This window comes from Peromyscus californicus, unplaced genomic scaffold (assembly GCF_007827085.1).
Source record: "Peromyscus californicus insignis strain IS unplaced genomic scaffold, ASM782708v3 Scaffold_4__1_contigs__length_199733344, whole genome shotgun sequence".
In the NCBI taxonomy this organism is placed as follows: domain Eukaryota; kingdom Metazoa; phylum Chordata; class Mammalia; order Rodentia; family Cricetidae; genus Peromyscus; species Peromyscus californicus.
In genome coordinates, this window is record NW_026294562.1 from 95,769,055 (window position 1) to 95,790,862 (window position 21,808).

General features: G+C 42.4%; 1 protein-coding gene across 4 annotated transcripts in view; it reads right to left on the reverse strand.

The window, feature by feature from the left end:
• LOC128125217 (synaptotagmin-9) overlaps window positions 1-21,808 on the reverse strand; it is a 223,787-nt gene that overhangs the window by 16,299 nt on the left and 185,680 nt on the right. For 3 of the 4 annotated variants that reach the window (XM_052762378.1, XM_052762377.1, XM_052762380.1), the window contains one exon: window positions 5,526-5,814. In XM_052762378.1, coding sequence (XP_052618338.1) covers window positions 5,526-5,814 — 289 coding nt within the window. Of the gene's footprint in view, window positions 1-5,525; window positions 5,815-9,503; window positions 11,752-21,808 lie in introns of those variants that run through there. The other variant, XM_052762381.1, reaches the window with a different exon arrangement.

Below are 21,808 nucleotides of genomic sequence, written 5' to 3' on the forward strand. Positions count from 1 at the left end.
GGAAGTGCTCGTATACTTAAAATAAATAAACAGTAAAATAAAATAAATAGAATTGAAATGGAGACAAATTTCTAGGTATGTCTGAGAGAACATTTCTAGATTGAGATCACTGAAATGGGAAGACTCTCCCTTAAAGAGGGCAGTGCCATTCCATGGGCTGGGGTCCTGGACTGTATAAAAAGGAGAAAGCAACCACCAGGTGATATAGTTCAGGGGTAGAGTGATGAGATCCTAGGTTCAATCTAGCACTCCAAGAGATGGGAAGAGAGAGAAAGAGGACAGGCAGTGGTAGAGAGAGAGATTGATTGATGATTGATTCGCTGCTCTCTACTTTCTGACTGATGACATAATATAACCAGCTACCTGCTGCTTCAGTCTTTGCCATGATGGATGGTATCCCCGGAACTATAAAATAAACCCTTTCTTCCCAAAGTGGCTTTTGTCAGGTATTTTGTTGCAGCTGTGAGTCAAATAACTAATGCAGCTCCCAAGATCCCTGTCCTGTACAGACTCCACATAACTAACTCTCTCCCTGGAGCATGGACAAGGCCTGGGCATATAAGAGGGTGTACACTGTGATCACATGGCATTTTAAGACAAACGTTCAGGGAGGCTGTCATTAATAAGGGTCCAACTCAGTTGACTCTGATTAATCAAAAGGATGATTATGATAGACAGGCTTGATGTGATCAGATAAAGAACTTCTTAAAAGAGGTGTGGAGCACCTCTTGAAGAAAAAAATTGTCTTTTCAGTGCCATACTGTGAGCTGCCTACAGAACCTGAGCCTCAGGAAGCCCATGGCTTTGGTCATACAGTTAGAAGAAGCCATGTATGAACTCTGTAATAATGAACTCATATTGTTTTAAGCCGCTGAATTTATGATGATCTGTTCTACAGAGTTAGAAAACTGATCTGGCACAGTATCCACCAGAACAGTCAAGCAAAAACCACTACTACCACCATCACCACCAACACAATAAAATAAGGTCAGGCACATTATAAAATATGTACAGGACAGGGGACTAAGCTAGCATTCTAAGTCTAGCTTTGTCTGAAAAATAATATATCATATGCTGGTTAGTTTCTGTCAACTTGACACAAATTAGAGTTACCAGGGAAGAGGGACCCTCTCTTGAGTGATCACCTCCTTTTGATTGGCCTGTGGGTCAGTCAATGGGGGCATTTTTTTGTTTGATGGTTGATGTGGGAGGGCCCAGCCCACTGTGGGTGGTACCACCCCTGGCCAGGTGGTCTTGGGCTGTATAAGAAAGCAGACTAATCAAGCCACGAGGAAAAAGGCAGTAAGCAGTGCTCCTCCATGATTCCTGCCTCTGCTCCTACTTGAGTTCCTGCCCTGACTTATCTTAGTAGTTGACTGCGATCGGGATGTGTAAGCCAAAAAAACTCTTTCCTCCCCAACTTGCTTTTGGTTAGTGTTTCTATCGCAGCAATAGAATAGCAGGCCAGAACAGGCCAGATCAGGAGACTAATAATCACACGGCTGTGGTTGTATTTAGAGTCACGTGTCCTTTATCTGTTCTTCAGCGTCTCTACCGCCCATTTCTCTTCTAGGAATAATTTCTCTGGCCTTCTTCCTCTATGCTAGGTCCCTGTTCTACACCCCATGAACACAGAGAAGATGATGTCAGGATCTTTATTCAAGGTCTATTAGAAGAATAAGTTGTACATAAATAAAATATGTGTGGTTGAGTGTGTTAAATGCTCACATGTGTGCCTGTATGCACATGACATTATATATTTCTTTAAGTTATAACTGTACATGTATAGTTTGGGAGGAACAGCAGTTGAGATTGGCTCAAGTCACTTTGCAAAAAGGCTTTTTCTGTATAAAAGGATTGAAGAGTAGAGTGAACATTTTTGCTGTTGCTAACAAATGGTGACGAATAATGAAAAATACTATTCAGTGAAGTAATGTAATCTATGCTGAGTTGTGCAAAGGTGTGTGTGACAGTAGTGGGGAGCTAGGAAGCAAGAGAAGCAGTAAAGAAACTAGCACAGGGTGCAGACATGTCCATCTAACAGTGAAAGGCAATGAGGGTTGGCTCAATTTTAAATAGCTATCATTGAATCTGTGCTCCAGAGGTGACAGACATGTGAGTGGCAATCTCCAGTGTCTGCAGAGTGGGACAGAGGATGGAGTTGAGAAAGCATGAACTCCAGTGTCGGGAAATCCGCTGCACTCTAGCTAGAACAGGGAAGGGTTCACCTCAAGGTCTGCAGGTCTGAGAGTACCCCAGGAATAGGAAAAGCTCAGGAACACAGCTCTACCATTTGAGTTTGGTGGCCTGCCTGCAGCCCTCTGGGAAAGTTCAGGCACATTCTAGCTCAGACAATTTTAGCACTTCATTCCCCTCATCACTTCCTTACTGGACATATGGATCAGACTCAAGTTCTGTACATGCTTGGTAATCACCCTCCCACTGAGCTACATTCCCGTCCCTCTACCATGTATAAAAAGTCCCTGTATTCATCCTGCAAGGATGATTCTAGCTCATCTCCCCTTTGTATTCTCATGCCCATTGTCACCCCAAGATGTGCTCTCTCAGAGGGGAAAGTTCATTGTAGCACAAGGACAAGGCTGAAAGGATCTGTCACTTGACCAACTAGATCAACTGATTCATATGATAGGAAAGGCACCCTGCTCTTTATTCAGACTCAGGACTAAGATGTTCTTTTTCCTACCAAACTCTAAATAAGCTGTACTGGCATTCACTCCATCCATTCACTTATTTGTTTACTTACTTCTTTACTGACAATTATTTGTTTGAACAAAGATCCTATTTTAGGCCCTGCAGTGGAGTGTTTAAGCTCTCATGGAGCTGGCACAGATGGAGGAGAATATGAGCAGTGAGCCAATAAATGAATGAGAAAACTTTGAAGTTTTAAGTTGTTACGGTTTGAATGTGCCTTCCTCAAAGGTCATATATTGGAGGCTTAGTCTTTTTTTTTTTCTTTTTTTTTTTTTTTTTTTTTTTTTTTTTGGTTTTTCGAGACAGGGTTTCTCTGTGTAGCTTTGTGCCTTTCCTGGAACTCGCTTTGGAGACCAGGCTGGCCTCGAACTCACAGAGATCTGCCTGGCTCTGCCTCCCAAGTGCTGGGATTAAAGGCGTGCGCCACCACCGCCCGGCTGGAGGCTTAGTCTTTAAAGTCATATATGTTCATGTTACTTGGAGGTAGAGCCTTTGGGAGGTAATTAGGATTAGACTATGTCATAAAAATCGAGGGTAGCATCTTTTATGATTGTATTAGTGGATCTTTAAGAAAAACACAAAACAAAACAGGGTTGGGGAGATAGTTCAGTGAAAGTGTCTTCATGCCTTGCAAGCATGAAGACCTGAATTTCATTCCCAGAATCTACATGAAAAATAAACAAACACCCCAGTGTTAGGGTACATGCATGCATTCCCAGTGCTGTGGAGGTAGAGGCAAGAGGACACTTGGAACTCAATAGTCAACCAGTCTAGCCTAATAAGTAAACCCCAGGTCTCAATGAGAGACCGCATCTAACAAACAAACAAACTCAAGATGAATGACATCTGAAGAACATCCTAAGTTGACCTCTAGGTTCCATATATGCACACACACAACCCTCCCTCCCTTATGCACTCACATGCACATACACACACACACACACACACACACACACACACACACACACACACACACACACTAAATAAATAGAAGGGGCTTCTGAGCTAGCTTGCAATGCCTTTTGCCATGTCATAATGCAGCAAGATGGCTCTCCCCTGATGCCAAGTAGATACCTACATCATGTTCTTAGACTTCCCAGCCTCTAGAAAACTTCCAATAAACTAAGTAAATTTCTATTCTTTATAAATTACCTTGTATGATTCAGGTATATAGCAACAGTAAACAAATGAAGATGTAAGTGCTTGGAAAAAACTTGTCAAGTCACACATGCTTCCAAACTACTCTTGGGTTTTCTATCTTAACAGATTTCATACCAATCAGTTAATGACCTAAGTCCCAAACCTTGGAAGTATCCTGAATTCATGTCTCTCATTTATCCTATACTTTCAACTATCAGTTACCAAACCATGTGGATTTCAACTCTGAATAGCTTTCAAATCTACCAGCTCTTTTCTATCCCATAATACTTCATGCTGAGTCATTATTTGTTTAAATTACTTCAGTATTCCTGACAAGTGTCCCCTCTCCAGTCATAGTCTCTTCCTTTATATCATTTCCTTGTTTAGAATAATTGAGCAGTTTCTCTAGTCACGTTCAGTATCCTTAGCACAGACCACATAGTATTTCATTATCTGCATCCAGTACCTGGATTAGTATATCTGTTACAATCAATAATTGTCAGTAAATAAGTGAACAAATGAATGGATGGGTAATTATCGGCACCAGCACAGGGCTTGATTAGAACTCTTCAGCTTCATTTCTCTATAGTCTACCGCCCTACATAGTTTTCTCTCAGCCAGATTTGCAGATAGACATGTCTTTATAGCTTGTGCTATCCCTTGAAGTGTCTTTAATGTTCACTTAGAGAGACCTTTTCCATTTATTTTTTACTGAGACAAGGTCTCATGTAGGTTCGGCTGGTCTTAAACTTACTATGTAACTGAAGCTATCCTTAAACTGCTGATCCTCATGTTTCCACCTCAGGCTGGAGATGGAACCCAGGGTTTTATGCATGCTAGGCAGGTACTCTACCAACTGAGCTACCTCCTCAGGCCCAAGACCCTTCTTATGACCCATAATTTCTTAAAACGATTACATTGAGAAGGTATGTGAAGCCCTAAAAAGAAAGATGACCATGATTATGTCTTATATAAGCTTGCTGAAGTTCCCCAAATTTGGAATAGTCTCCCTATTTGCAGTGAAGTCTTTCCAGAGTACAAAATACAGGTGGGGGCCTTGTTTTTCTTACTGTTTTAACAAAATGGACACATGCACAGAAAAATCTTCTGAGCTGTGATGCTTATCATTTTATGAGCTACTCGATACTATTATTGACAGCCTAGAACTGATACTGATGGGTCACAAGACTGGGACAAATTTCTGAAAGCCACCATACCAAATAGCACACAATAGCAATATAATGTAGTACTCAGTCCTGAGGTTTGGTTGTCATAGTTTCTAGTCCCAAACTGTTGCTTGTTACACACTGGCAGCAGTTCTCTGTTCCCAGGGCCCTTGATGTAGCCCACACCAGCCTGCTACTCTCCCTAGAAGGATCTGGAACCACATGTCTCCATTAAACCAATATCTACTGGGAGGGGACCCCCAAGCTACCTCTCAGACTGTAGACCTGGCCTTCCATGATGTCTTTAGAAACTCTCTGAGGAAAGAAAGTCATTTCCTTGCAGTGGGATTCTATTGGAATGTAAGACCCCTGACAAATTGCTCACACTTGTACACACAAGAATGCCCCCAGTTCTCACTCATCACTGACCACACTTCCTAACTGCACAGAGTCTTCAACTCTCCAAGTGTGTCAGGCCCTAGAAGGGGTGGTAGAAGAATCCCTTACTTGCATTCAACAGAGCTCGGATCTTCTTTTCTTCTTCTGCTTCTTGAAGTACCTTTTCAGCCAGTGTTTTCTCCTCTGATTCGATGCATATGTCAGCTTCCCGGAGATATTGCAGGTAGTCAATCTCCCGCTGGGCACGCTCCACTCTCAATGCCAGGTTGTCGACTGCACTCTTATATTCACTTGTGTGGGTCTGACACTTCCCCAGCATGATGGAGATGTTTTTTGAGAATTCCTGGAAGTCTTGAATGTATGCCCTTGTCGTTTGGGTACATTTTTCCAGTCCTTTCTTCAAACAGGAGATAAATTACCAAGTTACCAAATTACTGCAAATTATTTCAATTATTTGCATAATACAAATAACTATCATTCATAGAAAAAGATTATTAGAAAAGTATAATCAAAAGGAGCAAATAATCCATAATCCTAAATTCATAGGTACTACTGACATTTAGTATACGAGTTTTTAAATTTTCCAATTTAAAATGTATTTCATGATGCACATAAATATATATTTGCACATGATTTTACTAAATATCTGTTTATTTTAATTTGTTGATATATTGTTAACATTTAAATATTGTTCTTACATTATTATGATTATGTTATATTATTATATATTATCATATCATTATAGCACACACTATAATTTTTTTGCATTGATCATGTTTTTCTAACTAACAAATGAAACACCTATATAATTGTTGTACATGTGATATTTTGATGTAGAATGATTAAATCAAGCAAGTTAAGACATGTATTATTTCACATATTTACTTTTGAGGTAGTAAAAATCTATTCTCTCAATATCTAGATATGCAGTGTTTTGCTATTTTCTATAGTAATGACAGGTACAATAGATCTCTTGGACATGTTCTTTCGTGTGTGTGTGTGTGTGTGTGTGTGTGTGTGCATCTGTGTGTCTATGTGCACATGCAGGTGTACATATGGAGGCCACAGAGCAACATCAGCTGCCTTTCACAATTGTTTGAACCCCTTATGCTTTGAGGCCGTGTCTCTCATTGAGTCTGAAGCTCATTAACTGTCTAGCCTGCCTAGCCAGCAAGCCCCAGAGAACTGCCTGCCTCTGCCTCCACAGCACTGGGCTTACAGATGGACATCACCACACCTTACTTTTCATGTGGGAGCTGGGGATCTGAACTCAGGTCCTCATGCTTAGGCAGCACACTGTACTGACTGAGTCATCTCCCTACCACCAGAACTTATTCTAATGGAAACTTTATATTCTTCGATCAATATCTCCTTACTCCTCATGCTTCTCTGTTTTTATGAGTTCAACTTTTTCAGATTAAATGTACAGCGAAATCTTTCATTTAGTGTTTATCTTCTTGTGGCTAGCTTATTTCACTCAGTAGAAGATCTTGCAAGTCCATCTACAGTGTCATATATAAGCTTCATTTCAAAGGATGAACAACATTGTATTGTGTAGATATGCATTTTCTTTATATATGTAACATAATTTTAATAAAATGCAAGCTTTTTATTAAGTTGAAATCCCATTGTTTGTTCTATTAAACACCTTTAAAGAAACATTTAGTTTTCATTTTTTTTCCCACTCAATGTTAAGGAAAAAAACTATATATTTACATTTTTATGTCCTTAGTTATTTTATTAGGCTAGATTCCCAGAAATAAGTTCCATTCCCTTACATCTGGCACAAGTTAAGGATATAGTAATACTCAATGAATACTTGGTGAATGGAAAAATACATGAATGGAAATGGGGTTGCTGGGTCACAGAGTTGGTAGTTAAAGCTCACTTGGTGACATTGACTAAGACCCTCTTCACAAATGTAAAACTTTTCACTCCAAACATAATTGTGTAGGGCACCTTCACTTGGAAGAAAAATAGATAGAGTCATGAAAAGCAGCAGCAGCAGCAGCAGCAGCAGACTGAGAGAGACAGAGACAGAGATGGATAGAGAGAAATAGAGAGAGACAGAGAGATACAGAGACAGAAAGACAGACATTGAGAAAGAGAGAGAGAGACAGAGACAGAGAAAGAGAGAGAGACAGAGATTGAAATAGAAACAGGGAGACAATGAATATTAATAATTCTCAAGTATCTCAAGTATCTCTTTTCCCTTTTCCTACTCTCCCACATGCCCCTCTCAGGACAGGCCCTGCATCTCTGAGTTGTCAATCTCTGCCTTGACAGTGCCTGCCACCTGGGACTTGGCTTCACATCCAGGTTAGAACCCAGTGGTCAGAAAAGGACATATCTTTATCTTCCACAGAACGTATCTAAGCATCTACAGAGCATATCCGATTTTCCAAATCCTCATTCAGGGCTGTGAATGTCTTACTTTGTGCGTTACCCTTGTCTGTAGACAAACTCTCACAGTACCAAAGGACAATGCATACCTAGGAGTTTAACTGTTGCTGAAGCCTAAGCAAATTTTTGGCCTTTTAAGCAGATGAGGTTGGCAGTGCGTCCATGACGGGAGCAGGAGAGCAGTCAGAGGCCTGGGGCCTGGGAATGCTTCCACCACAGCTTCTAGGCCCCTACCTGCTCACTGCACAATGTGAGGAAATGAGTTTAGATTGCTCTGTGGATTTACTTTACTGAGACTATAACTAGGCGGCACCATCATTTGGATTTATAGATTTTTTTAGGAAAACATAGAAAATAAATGTTTGAGATAAGAGTGTCCTTGAAAGAACATGTATAACATGCCAATTTAACTTGTGCAAAAGCCAGGCATTTTAAAGTGGAAGGTTATATTTGTCCCCAAGAACGTGACTAGCCTATAAAAATACGGAATTTCGTTCATTTGTTTTTGTTTTGAGATAGGGTCTACATAGTCTAAACTGGCCTCAAACTTTATATGTAGCCAAAGGTGACTCTGAACTCCTGGATCCTTCTGCTTCCACCTCCCGAATGCTGAGATTACAGGTCCATGCCAGCACCCGGCTTACTCCGTGCCAGGCATTGAATCCAGGGCCAGCACTAGTGTTGGGCTGGCGCTCTACCTACTGAGCCACATCCCCAACCTCAGGTCTTTGCCTATTCGAATGAGGTGGAAGCTCAAGTGTGTCCCCTTTGTTTAACATTGCTGAAAAAAAAAATCTCCTTTCTAAGCCTAAATCCAGCTAAGATTAAAAAGTAAAAGTTCACGATGAGCTTCTGTGTATACTACCGAATCTTATAGTCACTTAACAGTTTACCATAAAAAGGGAAAAAGAAGTTCGAGGCCAGCCTGGTCTCCAAAGCGAGTACCAGGAAAGGCGCAAAGCTACACAGAGAAACCCTGTCTCGAAAAACCAAAAAAAAAAAAAAAGGGAAAAAGAGCCGGGCGGTGGTGGCGCACGCCTTTAATCCCAGCACTCGGGAGGCAGAGCCAGGTGGATCTCTGTGAGTTCGAGGCCAGCCTGGACTACCAAGTGAGTTCAAGGAAAGGTGCAAAGCTACACAGAGAAACCCTGTCTCGAACCCCCCCCCCCAAAAAAAAAGGGGAAAAAGAAAAGCTGGAATCAGTTAGCATCCTAATACAATAAAAGATGAAGAAAATGTGACTACAGCTGTAATTTCATACTTTAAAGTCTGAACTGTTGGGTTTTAAATGTTCAACAGCCTGGAAATTTACTCAGTGGACCAGGTCATGCTCTGAGTATGGATTAATAACCCAAAGTAAAACACCCCCAATTTCTCAAAGTTGAAATTTCTTCATTAAATTTTCAGAATATCATTTGAAGTTAAGTTCTATCTCTATGTCCATTTTATAGGTGAGAAAAACTGCCAGGGCCAAGTGTAGAATGAAAAAAAGTCTAGTGATAGAGTGGTCTGGACTGGAAGTGGTATCCTGAACTGCTAGGCTACGAACATCTGTAAATGGAATCATAGCGATGATTCACTCTGTATCTGGAAGACATGCACCCTAGCTGACAGGAAAGTGCGGGTACAATAGAGTGACTTCCAAGAGACATTCTCCCAGTGAGGAGAACACACGTCACCTACCTCCAAGACTTGGAAGCGCTGGTAGATGTAATGTACCATAGCTGGGTCCTGGGCATGTTGTGGTGGGGGCAGAAATGCTGTGAGGAAGAGAACCAGTGAACAAACTCTCCGAAGAGTCATCATCATCATCCTGTACACTCCCCAGCAGCAGAATTTCTTACACTTTGTTTCTCTAAAGAGACTTAAGGGTCCAGGTAGTGTGATCTCTGGTTTTCTGTCTGCCGCTGTGGCAATTCCTTGGAAAACAACGCTTTGCACAGCCAGAGAACAAAGTCCGCTTGTTATTCTACCCAGTGTGTGATCTCAGTTTCAAGCTGGTGATCAAGTCCAGCTGTTGGCAAGTCAGTCCCTGGAGGCCTCGCTTGCTCACTTGGTGCAGAGAGCTCCCTGGGTTCAGCATCTGCTGCCCTCAGCTTGGACATGCACAGACCCTTACCAGGCAAGTGGCTGGCTGCATATTGCTTGTAGATCTAGAGTGTATGAATTGGGGTGGGGGTGGGAGGTCTTTCCGCCCTTCCCCTCCCCCAGCTTTTTTACTTTTGTTTTCCTCCTCCCTTAATGGACTGTGCAGTCCAATCACAGGCCTAGCTCAACACAGGCCACCCCCTGGTTCTCAGTGTTGGAATTTCAGTTCAGTTTCTGGCAGAAATTCCAAGGATCCTTTTCCAGGAAGTTCTGTTAGGAGACCCCACCTCTCTTTCTAGACTTCCTTTGCATTCTTGTAGCTCTTAAAGGCGTAGCAAGGAAATGTGAACACTAATCTATACCATCCCAGAAAAGCCAGTGCGCAGCAGAGGGGTACAATGGGCCACAGGCCTTGCTACTCAGGCTGACAGCTGAGCATTGTCAGGATTTAGATTAAAAGAAATTGCTTTCTTTTTATTTTTAGATGTATATTAAAAATTTATGTGTATGTGTATACATATGAGTGTGGGGCCCACAATGACCAAAAGGTACTATCAGAGATTCCCTGGAGCCAGAGTTACAACCTCTCCATTTGGCTACTGGGAATTGAACTCCAGAACTCTGCAAGAGCAGCAAGTGCTCTTAATGGCTGAGCCATCTCCTCAGCCTTGGAAGAAATTTCATAGGAGGAGAACGAATGATTGACACAGTGGTACCTGCAGCATTGAGCCATCAGGAAATGAAATTCATTGTGAGGAAGTCCTAGAGTTTCCTTAGAATTACCTTTAGCAGCAGGCTAGAAGTTCTGCTGAAGATAAATCACACTGCTAGAGCAAAGACATAAAACCTTGCAATTTTATTTTTTCTGTTCTGCTGCTGTCTATTTATCTTGACCTCTTTTTCCATAAGCAGACCTAGGACCCTACCTCCATGTTTTATTTTTTTATGAATCTCTTTCAAAAATATGGAAAGTTGGAGCATCTATGAAGTATAGAAAGGCCCCTGGCCAGGAGTCAGAAGACTTGATTTTGAATTTGGTCCATACACGAGAAGCTAAAATTGAAAATCTGAGAATTGTCAATTGATGGTCCTCTCTAGTCTTCTTTGACATGATTTTCATCCTAACTGGTTCTCCCCTATATCCTTGGTAAAATCATAAGCAGTAGTTCCTTATTCTCAAGAATAATTGCTCCTGTTTCTGAGAATCATCTTTGAACTCCTCCCCAAACTAGCTGAACTTTAGCTGACTTCTCTTAAATCCTTATTAAAAACAAAAACAAAAACACATCTACCCTCCAAATCTGTGTCTTTCTACTCTTAGATTAGTGAAGCTTATAGACAGCATCAGAGAATTTGTTTTGTTTTGATTTGTTCAGTGGATGGTGGTTGACGCAGAAACTGACAACAGATCAAACTACCGAAAATAAGTGACTATGGCATATTCAGTTACAAACAGGACATCTACATCATAGCCCTTCCCCAAGGCTCAGTACCATCAGGAAAGAGGGGACAGAGGCAGTGTAAATGCCAGAGGTTGGAGTATCTTTTGGACATGATAGGACCTCTGCATCTATTAACTCACAGAAGGTATGGTTTCCTGCAAAAGATCAAGCCAGATGCTCGCCAAAAAGAGTAGGGAGGGGTTCATGAGCCCCCACCCCTGAGGAGCTAAGGACAGATGATGGCTTCTGGGGAAAGGAGAGTCAGTTTTCTTTAAGGTTGACCATGTTCCAGTGGACAGCCCTAGACCTAGAGTTATACGGACAGCACATATTGAAGTTGATGGGTTATTTTTAATTAGGTCTGAAAGGCTGAGGAAACAATTTAGCAGTAAGTATTTGCCTAGCAAGCTCACAGCCCTGGGTTCCATCTCCAGCATCTTAAAAAAAAAAAAAAAAAAAAAAAGTCTGCCTGACATAATCTTTCCAAAGTGAGAATGCTCTCTCCAAAGCTGCTGCTGCTGCTGCTCCTCCTCCTCCTCCTGCTCCTCCTGCTCCTCCTCCTCCCCCTCCTCTTCATTTTCCTTCTTCTTCTGTTTGTTTGTTTTTTGTTCTGTTTTTAGAGACAGGGTTTCTCTGTGCAGCCCTGGCTGTCCTGGAACTTGCTTTGTAGACCAGGCTGGCCCCGAACTCATAAACGTCTACCTCTGCTTCCTGAGTGCTGGGATTAAAGACATGCACCACCACTGTCCAGCTCCAAAACTCCTTGTACTAGGCATTTTTAAATAAAATGCCCCATACTGTGCTGATTTTCTTTCACTAATGCCTCAAGCTGTACCCCTGGGATTGTGAGCTAAGGATGCGAAAGGATCAGTGAGGAAGACCTTGAGTGTATCACAATTAACACTGGTGGTGTGACTGTGCACAGCCTTCCCCTGGCTTTCCTATACCATGCTTACATTATGTATTTTTTTTTTAAACAAAGAAACACATATACAGTGAAGGCTAAAGAACCTCCAGGCAATCAGTGAAGAGGTATCCCCTTGCTTAGATCTCAGGAATTTCCCAAGTCCCCAGGCTGCCTCTTGCTTACTGCTACTCCCCGTTTTTTTGGGAGTGAACTCCAAAGAGCCTGGCTCTGCCTTGGCAGGGATTCGCATTTCTGCCTGCCAGTGACTCAGGCCCCTGCTCTCTCTAAAGTCATCAGTATCACATGGAAACATCTGACTTCTGACTGACTATAGCTGTTCAAATCCCAAGTGGAGGCAACAGATCTTAAACATTAGAATGGATGAGCTGGAGGGCAGATTCATGTTCTTGTGACTAGAGGGTTCATAAAGAAAAGATAAGCTTAGCGTGGAGACCATCCCCACTTTGACTGATGCCCATTGGCTTGCCGTGTCTACTTTTGCTCACAGCAATCCTACTCAGTGGCTGCTGTGTTCGTGAGGCTGGAAAGACATGCCTGCTGTTTTAGCCACAGCAGGCATAAAAACTCTGTGTAGTGTTTCCTTCACAATTAACATCTGGCCTTGACTCTAAGTTTATGAATGAGGATAGTGACCAAGTATTGAGACCCACCTTATTCCTCTACAAGCATCAAGCTCTTCTGCTTCCTGGTAGGAAATACCCCAGCTCTTAGAGACTCACTGCTGTTTACTCAGTGTGGGTAGTCCTAGATCTGAAAGCCCAGCTCTGATCTAAGTGCCTTCCCTGAGTGACTAACCAGTTAGCCACCTTTGTTGTTGGTGACTCCTTTTGTTACATTTTCTTCATGTTAACTAACCACTCACTTGACTTCCAGAGCCTTCTTGGTTCCCAGTATCTTCCACTGTGCTGAGAGATGCTGGGCAACTCTGAGAAAGTCTGTGAGGAGGAGAATCTACCTTATCAAAGAGGCAGAACCCAGCTCAACAGGATCTCCCTAGGGAGACAGAGATTCCTGATTTAGGTGTGAGTGGTGAAGTTTTCTGCTTTCTCTTCTCTCCCTTTTGATACCTTTCTCTTTTCCCCAGCCTTATCCCTTTATCCACTACTCCCCACTCCAGCTACCCTCCCCCACCTAATAGCTATTGCCTTAATGTCTTGTTCAAATCTTTCAACCTCTTACAAGTAATTGCCTTGTTTCCTGCATGAGTGATTGCAGTGGCCTCTAATTCCCTGTGTTCATCTCTAGATGAAGCATTGAGTGATTTATAGCAAAATGAAAGAAGCTCTTTACAACACGACCTTAGCCAACCTTTCTTACTTCAACTTCTACCACTGCCCACATTCATCCTCCACAAGAGTCACGTCTAATTGTCTCCAAACTTCACAACAACATTTGATGATGTGGTGGTTTCTATGCTTGAACTGGGGGTTGCAGGGAGGTACAACCTAGAATATTTTCTCCTGTTGTAACTACAAGTTCTTGCTCATCTTTCTTCAGGTCTTCCTACCACCTGACTGCTACCCAGGCAGGATAGCCGCCTCTTCATCTGTTCTAGAACACTGAGAATTCTGACTTCTGGGAATTTGAGGGAAAGATTCTTCTGGACATGGGTGCTCTGGTGGAGAGGCATGGGTGGGTAGCCTCTGGGGCAGTGGGTGTAGAAAGAGGAAAGGATGTACCATTTTTATGAGCTGAACTGTATCCCTAGATTCCTGTTTGCATCCTAGTCTGTGTGATCTCAGAATATAACTATATTTAGAGACAGAGGTGCTATATTTGGAGACAGAAGTGGTTAAATGAGAGTCAGTTCCTGAGGTCCTGTCTAACTGATGTCACTACAGAAAGAGCAAATTTAGACATAGGTACAGATACAGATAAAAGACTGTGTGTGGGAACAGTGAGAATATCTGTAAGCCAAGGAATGTGGCCTGAGAGAGAGTCAAAGATATGGACACTTTGATCTTGACCTTCCAGCCTCTGGAACTGAGAGAAACCAATCATCTATCATCTAAGTTGCCTGGTCTGTGGTATTTTGTTCTAGAAACCCACAACAACTAAAGTAAGCACTGATTTATAAAATACTTTGGGAGTCTAATAATGGATTACAAGGTGTTATTGGTCAGAAGTGAATTTACAAGGGACTTCCTGGGTGACATACTGTTGAGCACCAACTCCAGCCTTCCCACTGGACATTTGTGCTTGAATATGGGCTAAATACCACATATGTGGCCTGTTTTCAATTATCTTTTTCATCAAACTTCCTTCAGAACTATTTCTTTAAGCTAACAGTGTCATATTTTATCTCTAACAAATGCAGAAATGGAGGCATAATCCTGGATTATATCTATTTAGTCAGTCACTTGCCACATGTATATATATATATATATTCCTTTCTTTTTTATCCTGCTAATTCCTCACTTAATGGCATTTCCTACTATTTTATTTGTTTAGCAAATGTTTTTTGCTACTTATTTGTGTTCCAGGTATTCGACTATACTCTAGGGATACAATGACAGACACAGTAGACAAATTCCCTGTCCTAATAGGTGAATCAATCATATGGGTTCATAAGTACAGTGTACCATAATTGCTATAATTACATGGTTATAAGGACAACACTAATTGCCTCGACAGCACCAGAGAGGGCTCAGTGAATCTGGGTTGACTTCTCAAAGGAAGAAAATCTTAATTAAGGCCCAAAGGATACATAGAAATGAATTCTACAAAGTGGATAATGGGGAGGAGAAGTAGAAAATGTTCCTAAGGTAGAAGCTGCATTTCATGCAAAGAACAATGACCTAGAGAGGGCTTAGCGGACTTGGGGAACTAATGCAAAGGATATATAATGGCATTTCTATGGGGATAGGAGAATGCTATACTTTAGAATTCCCAGGAAATAGACTCTGAAGCCAGTTCACATACAAGATGTCTCTGAGGGTGTGCTTTTTGGAACAATCCTATGAGGAAGGAAGGGAAGAAGACCAGGCAGAGAGGGGAGTTGAATTGCAATACCATTGTAACACAAATCTCAACTGAGTCCACAAGGAGGTTGGAGTCTGGGTGGGCTATTTCAGTTATGTGCCTTGTTGTTGTGAGGAAAATGCCTTACAAAAGCATCTTAAGGAAAGAAGGGTTTATTTTGATTCAGTTTGACTTACAGGGAAGTGAGGATGGTGGGAGCATGACGCAGCTGGTCACGTTGCATCAGCAGTCAGGAGACAAAGAGATGAATGCTGCTGCTCCGTTGCTTTCTCCTTTTTGTTTAGTTCAGAAACCCATCCTGTTCAGGGTGATTCTTTCCTTTCACTTAAACCTTTCTGAAAACATTCTCCTAGACACACCCAGAGGCGTGTCTCCATGGTGATTCTGAACCTAACCAAGTTGACAGTGTAGATTAACCATCACAGAGCCCATTAGGTATGCCCTAAACTGAGGCAAGAGGTCCCTGCCCTGACACTCCAACATCAATCAATTCCTTGATGAGGTAGCTTCCTTAGCTTCAGAACAATTCCCACAGAATGCCTCAGCTAGGAGCTGGGAGTGGTTGACACTCCAAGAGCTTCAGAGATGAGCATCTTTGTCTTCAATAGTAAATTTAGGCAATGCATTGATTACTCCTTCAGCATCATAAGGAGAACCTAGACATTGCCAAGTGTGTAGGACAGGATGGACATTGTAGGAGTCATCATAAGAGCAATAAGAGAACCATAGAATTTGAAGTGAGTAACCTAAGTAGACCTGTGTTTTAAGGAGACCCCCTCTTTGGAGGCCAAACAATAGTTAGATTGGAGAGGTCCAAGACTAAATTCAAGACACAAGATGTATTATAAGATTGTTACAGAGATTTGCAGGAGAATATGAGAGCTAGGATAGTGTCAGTGCAGAAATTTCTAAATGGATGTCTTTCATATATAAGATGTAGAACTGACAGAACTTAGTTACTGATTGAGTGAATGAGTGACACGGTGAAGAAGGAGTCTAGCTGATGGTCAACCTCCATTCTGACCCCTTCTATGTATTGTTTACACTGTAGCCATGGTGATGAGCTAATGTGCCAACTTACTATGAATTTTCCTGCTTAAGAGCCCCGATTGTCTGCCAATTCTTTCCCAATAAAGTCAACATTCCTCAGACTCAGTGAAATCTTTGCAAGTAAACTGTATCTTAGCTGAGATTTACAGGAGTAACTAACTGGTCATAAAAGGGAATATTTATGAGATATACATCCCAGTGGAGGGGGACCCATATATGCAGTTCCACTTAATGCAGCTTTGGCGAGCAAGCTTCCCTCTTAGAATTGGGTACTCTTTGCAGATCCAATCTCCGCAACGCTGCCCTGTCCTTATCACATGTCTCCCACTCAGTCTTGGAGCCTTGTTTGAACACCACACCCTCGCCTGGACTAACCCCTTTCTTCATGGCCTGGGCTCAGATTTGCTTCTGGAACTGACTCTTCTTGTAAGTCACAATTTCTTAAACTTTGGCCACACGACCCAGTAAGACTCACATTACTAGATATGGGGGTGGTGAAAACTTTGGCAGAGGTAGAAAGTTTGGAGTACTCAGATTCATGTGAGCTGTCTTGCCATGCATGTCCACCAGTGCTGCCTGAGACATCTCTGCTCAGACTTGACACTGTTGTGTGCCAGCACTTCCATCTTTTACTCTATATGTTAAGATTTCTGCTCTCATGAAACATAATGGTTTCATTAGAGAAAAGACTACTGACTGAAAGTGGAAATGTTTATTTATATGGAATGGAGGTGGGAGCTAGGAAAACAACAGGTACAGGAAAGGTTAATAAAAACGAAGATTGTGAAAAAGCCTGCTGAGCGGTGGTGGCGCACGCTTTTAATCCCAGCACTTGGGAGGCAGAGCCAGGCGGATTTCTGTGAGTTTGAGGCCAGCCTGGGCTACAGAGCGAGATCCCGGACAGGCATCAAAACTACACAGAGAAACCCTGTCTCAAAAAAAAAAAAAAAAAAAAAAGGAAAAAGAAAAAGTCTGTGGAAATCTAATATTTTTGGTAAGGTAGTTAAAAACATAATTAAGAAGTTTGAATAAAGATACCTTTTATAAGTGGGAAATGCTGCTCCCAGAAGCCACAGGTTATTAAATGAAAATCCCAGTGCTAGATATGAGATACCTACTTATGAGTTGTTGCTTAGGGAGGCCTCAAAGACCCTAAATAACACACGGTATTGCCATTGTTCTTGGCTGCCCACCAGAAGGAGATGGTAAGACTCTGTTGATAAAGAGACTATATACTTTGGTGGCAGAATATAGAGAATCAAATTGAAACTGAGATGGAAGCCTCGTTTCTGATGGCTAGATTTCAGAATATAGGAAGATGCTGTTCAGGCTGCTGGAAGAGCACACATCAACAACCACCTTACCCAGCTGTGAACTCTGTGGACTACAGTACCGACCTGAGAGGCAAGACGTGCCCACTGGAGCAATACTGGCATTACTGTTACTGTGGATAGCTAACTATTTTTATTTCTATTTGAGGCTTGCTCCACAGGAAGAGATTCATGCCTGGCACTGTAAGCCTGGTCAAAAGGCCATCATTCAAAAGATAATGGGAGGGGAAAATCTACTAGCATTGTTTTGCTAAATAGACACAGGGTCAAACCGCCTTCTAAACAATCTATGTTTATACCCAAGATTAGTGCTGCTCTCAGTCTTTACCATGGAAGTTTGTGTAGTGGATGATGGGTAATGTAGAGCCTCATAACTGGTCAAAGAAGTGAGAATAAGTGACTGTTGAATGCTCTGCCCTGGATGAGACAACTGTATCTAACACCTTCTTGAAACCTCAAAAGGAATTTTGTGGAGAAGAGGCAGAAAGAATGTGAGAGCTGGAGAATGCAGAGGGATTCTGTCAACACAGTCTCCTGGACATAATATGATTATTGCACTCATGAACTCACAGTAGCTGTGGTTACCTGCACATGTGTCTACGGCTGCTGGGGAATGAATGAGATTGGCTCCACAAATAAATAAATTTTCGGAACACTGGAGGCATTTTTCCCCCACTGGAAAATACCAAAACATTTTTAAGCTTCTGTATTTTAATAAAATTCCTCCTAAGCATATTTCTGACTTATTTACTTTTTAAAAGCCATTATTGATTTCATTTTAAAAATTATTATTGTTATTGTGTTATTAGTATTGAGGAGCGCACACCATCGTCCATTGTGGAGGTCAGAAGACAGCTTGTAGAGTCAGTCTCTCCCGCTTCCTTTACATGGGATCTGGGGATTGACTCAGGTCCTCAGGCTTGCTTGTCAAGTGCTTTACCTGATGAGTCCTCTCATTGGCACATTTATTGTTTTCTTTATTTTTTATAGTGTCTTATGTATATTGGTGTTTTGATGGCTGGTTGGTCTGTGGACCATATGTGTGTAGTGCCCAAAGAGGCCAGAAGAGGGCATTGGACCCCTGGGATTGAAGTTACAGATGGTTGTGAGCTGCCTTGTGGGTTTTGAGAATTGAAACTGGGTCCTCTGGAAGAGCAAACCGTGCTCTTAACTGCTGAGCCACATCTCCAGCCTTACCACTTATTGTTTCTTAATGACATAAAATCTTTGAATATTTGTTACTGTACAGGGCTCTTTCAGAAATGGTTAAGGTATGTAGAACAATTTGCAAGGGTGCTTACTGGATGAGGACTGCCAGGGAATTTTAGTTTCTGGATCTGTCTTTCATATGTTCTCTGACATTCTGCCTACCTTGTCTCCATCCAATCCTTTTAAATGAAATGATCTAATGCTGGGCTCATTCCCTCCTAGCATGTAAAATAGCCCTGTTTGGGATTAGGTTTAGACATAGCTTCAGAAATTATTAGGGACTGTGTACTCCTTTTCTTACTCAACTGCTCTATTCCTTCCTTTTCCTGGACCACACTTTGATTTGGTGACTGGTCCCTGTAACAGGATTTACAGTAGGATTTGGGCTGATTGTCATGAGGGCCGCCCCAGAAAGCATGCCAAAGACCCATGGGACCCACTCACACAGGTGGATGCTCACCTCTGCTCTCTCCTGAAATCACACTCTGTTTTGAATTCTGTGCCAGCATTTCTTCACGCTCTACCAGGCTGCAGCACACAGTTGCCCCCAAGGAAAGCATGAAATTTTGACAGAGACGGACTTTGCAGGGTTTAAGTTTTCCTTGTTGCCTCTGAAGATATACAGAAATCCTTTCCCAAATATTGGGCACATTTTAGGTCCTGTTACACTTCAAGGGGAAAACATCCTCCCTGCCACCTCTCTGCCACCCTGGAGAGACAGGAAAAGACCGCTTGAGCTTATGGCCTTTGTGATAGCTGTGCAGAGAGGCCCTTTTCAGGAAGAATCAACGTTCACAATCCAGACTTCCTTGGGTCAGTGTGGCAGATATCATAGGAAGCATTGTTGACTTAGATACTAAATTAATTCTTTAAAAAGTTTCACAAGGCTAGGAAGCTGGCTTGGTCAGTGAAGTGTTTGTCATGCAAACATGAAGACCTGAGCTCAATCCCTAGACCCCACAACTTCAACCCCCTGATTCTACTTCCCCAGTGCTGAGATTGCAGGCATCTCCACTACCACACCAACCTAAGTACAACAGCATCCATAATCCGCTCCACCCATCTTTTCAAATCTTTGCCAGGTATACCTTTATCAGCTCTGTCTGCAAAGTCCTTTTGCTGTGAGTCACCAATTGTCTTCACTTTGCTGCAACAAATACTGTAGACTCTTAAACAATAAGCATTTATTTCTCATGGTTCTCGAAGCTGGGAGGTCGAGATTAAGGTGCTGCTGGATTCAGTGACTTATCAGGGCTCATGTTATGGTTCACAGACAGCTGTCTCTTGGTGCACCCTCATGTGGTGGGCAGCATGCTTTGTCTACTCTTCCTATTTTATGGACATTTTTTTATAGACAAAGTCTATTATGTATACCAGACTGGTCTTGAACTCACAGAGATCAGACTGCCTCGGCCTCCTGAAGGCTAGCTTTAAAGGCATGTGCCGCCACAATAGGCTCTCTTCCTGTTTTATAAAGATGTGAAATCTACTCATGGTAGCCCTACCTAATTAACCCTCAAAATGCCCAAGTGCCATCACATTGGGTGCTGAGGATACAACATAAGAATTGAACGGAACATAAACATTTAGTTCATGGCATCAACCTCCATGTATCAGCAACATCGTGAATAGAGATGAGGGAAAGTCTCCAAGATAGTCTTGGCATACATTTAAAAAAAATTATGTGTGTATTCACTTGCACACACATGCGTGTGTATCTGTGTGTTTGTCATGGTGTGCATCTGGAGATCACAGGACAATTGTCCTGTGGAGTTAGTTTTATGCCAGCTTGTGTAGTTCTCTTCTGCTCACATGTATGTGAGTTCCAGGAATTAAACTCAGGCTGCCAGGCTTACATGGTAAACACCTTTACCTGCTGAGCCCTCTCACTGGACCTTCAGCTACCTCTTTTAACCTTATTCTTTTCCTCTGGCTGAGTCTGTTCAGAAGAGCCTCTCAATTCTGGATTTTTAACCCCAGCATTGACTCATGTTTTACTGGAACTGCTTTCTGTCCAGTACTTTCTGATGCCCAGCAGTGATGCTATTTCTTCTCTGTCAAGCAAAGAGGCCAGTCCTGCTTCACCCCAGTCCCCAGGATGAGGCAGCTGCTTACCCAGCATTCACGTGGTAGAACAGCCTCCCTGTGTTCTTTGAAATTAAGAGCGTGTACACCAGAGTTCCTAGAACTCTCACACCTCGTCATGATCTTTCTGCTTTGGCTTTTGAAAACTACCGGTGCAGTTAGTTTCCTGTTAGCTGGTTCTCTCTGGAGGCTGAGTCCTGTCCTACCTGGCATTAGTTAGATGCTGGGCACACCAGGTGTGTCTGGCTGAGCTTCAGAGCCCACAATGAGTCTGTTTCTTTAGCATCCGGTAACCACCAGTCTGCCAAGAGCTTCTGAAATCTTTCAGATTAGCATAGAGCTTGGGTATCTTGAGAACAGATGGAGACTGCAGGGGAGGGGGCAGATCAAGGAGAACCACTGACAGGGTAGGATGTGGATTAGTAACTTTCAAAAGCATGGTGTCTTGTGTCTTGATGATTACCTGAATGGGGCTTCTTTGTAGGTAAAGCTCAAGGTGGAAATGGCTCTTTTTTTTTTTTTTTTTTTTTTTTTTGGTTTTTCGAGACAGGGTTTCTCTGTGTAGCTTTGCGCCTTTCCTGGAACTCACTTGGTAGTCCAGGCTGGCCTCGAACTCACAGAGATCCGCCTGGCTCTGCCTCCCGAGTGCTGGGATTAAAGGCGTGCGCCACCACCGCCCGGCCTGGAAATGGCTCTTACACAGCCTGTGTCTACCAGGTAGGACTTACCCTTGGTCTCTGCTGCGCAGGTTCCCAACTGAGGTCTCTGGGGTTCTATGAATTTTTAGCACACCAGATTCCCTGGGACTTAAAGCTGAGGTTGGTTTTCCTGGTTCTCTCAGAGTGCTTCTCTGGGTAGTGTTAGTGTTCCCTA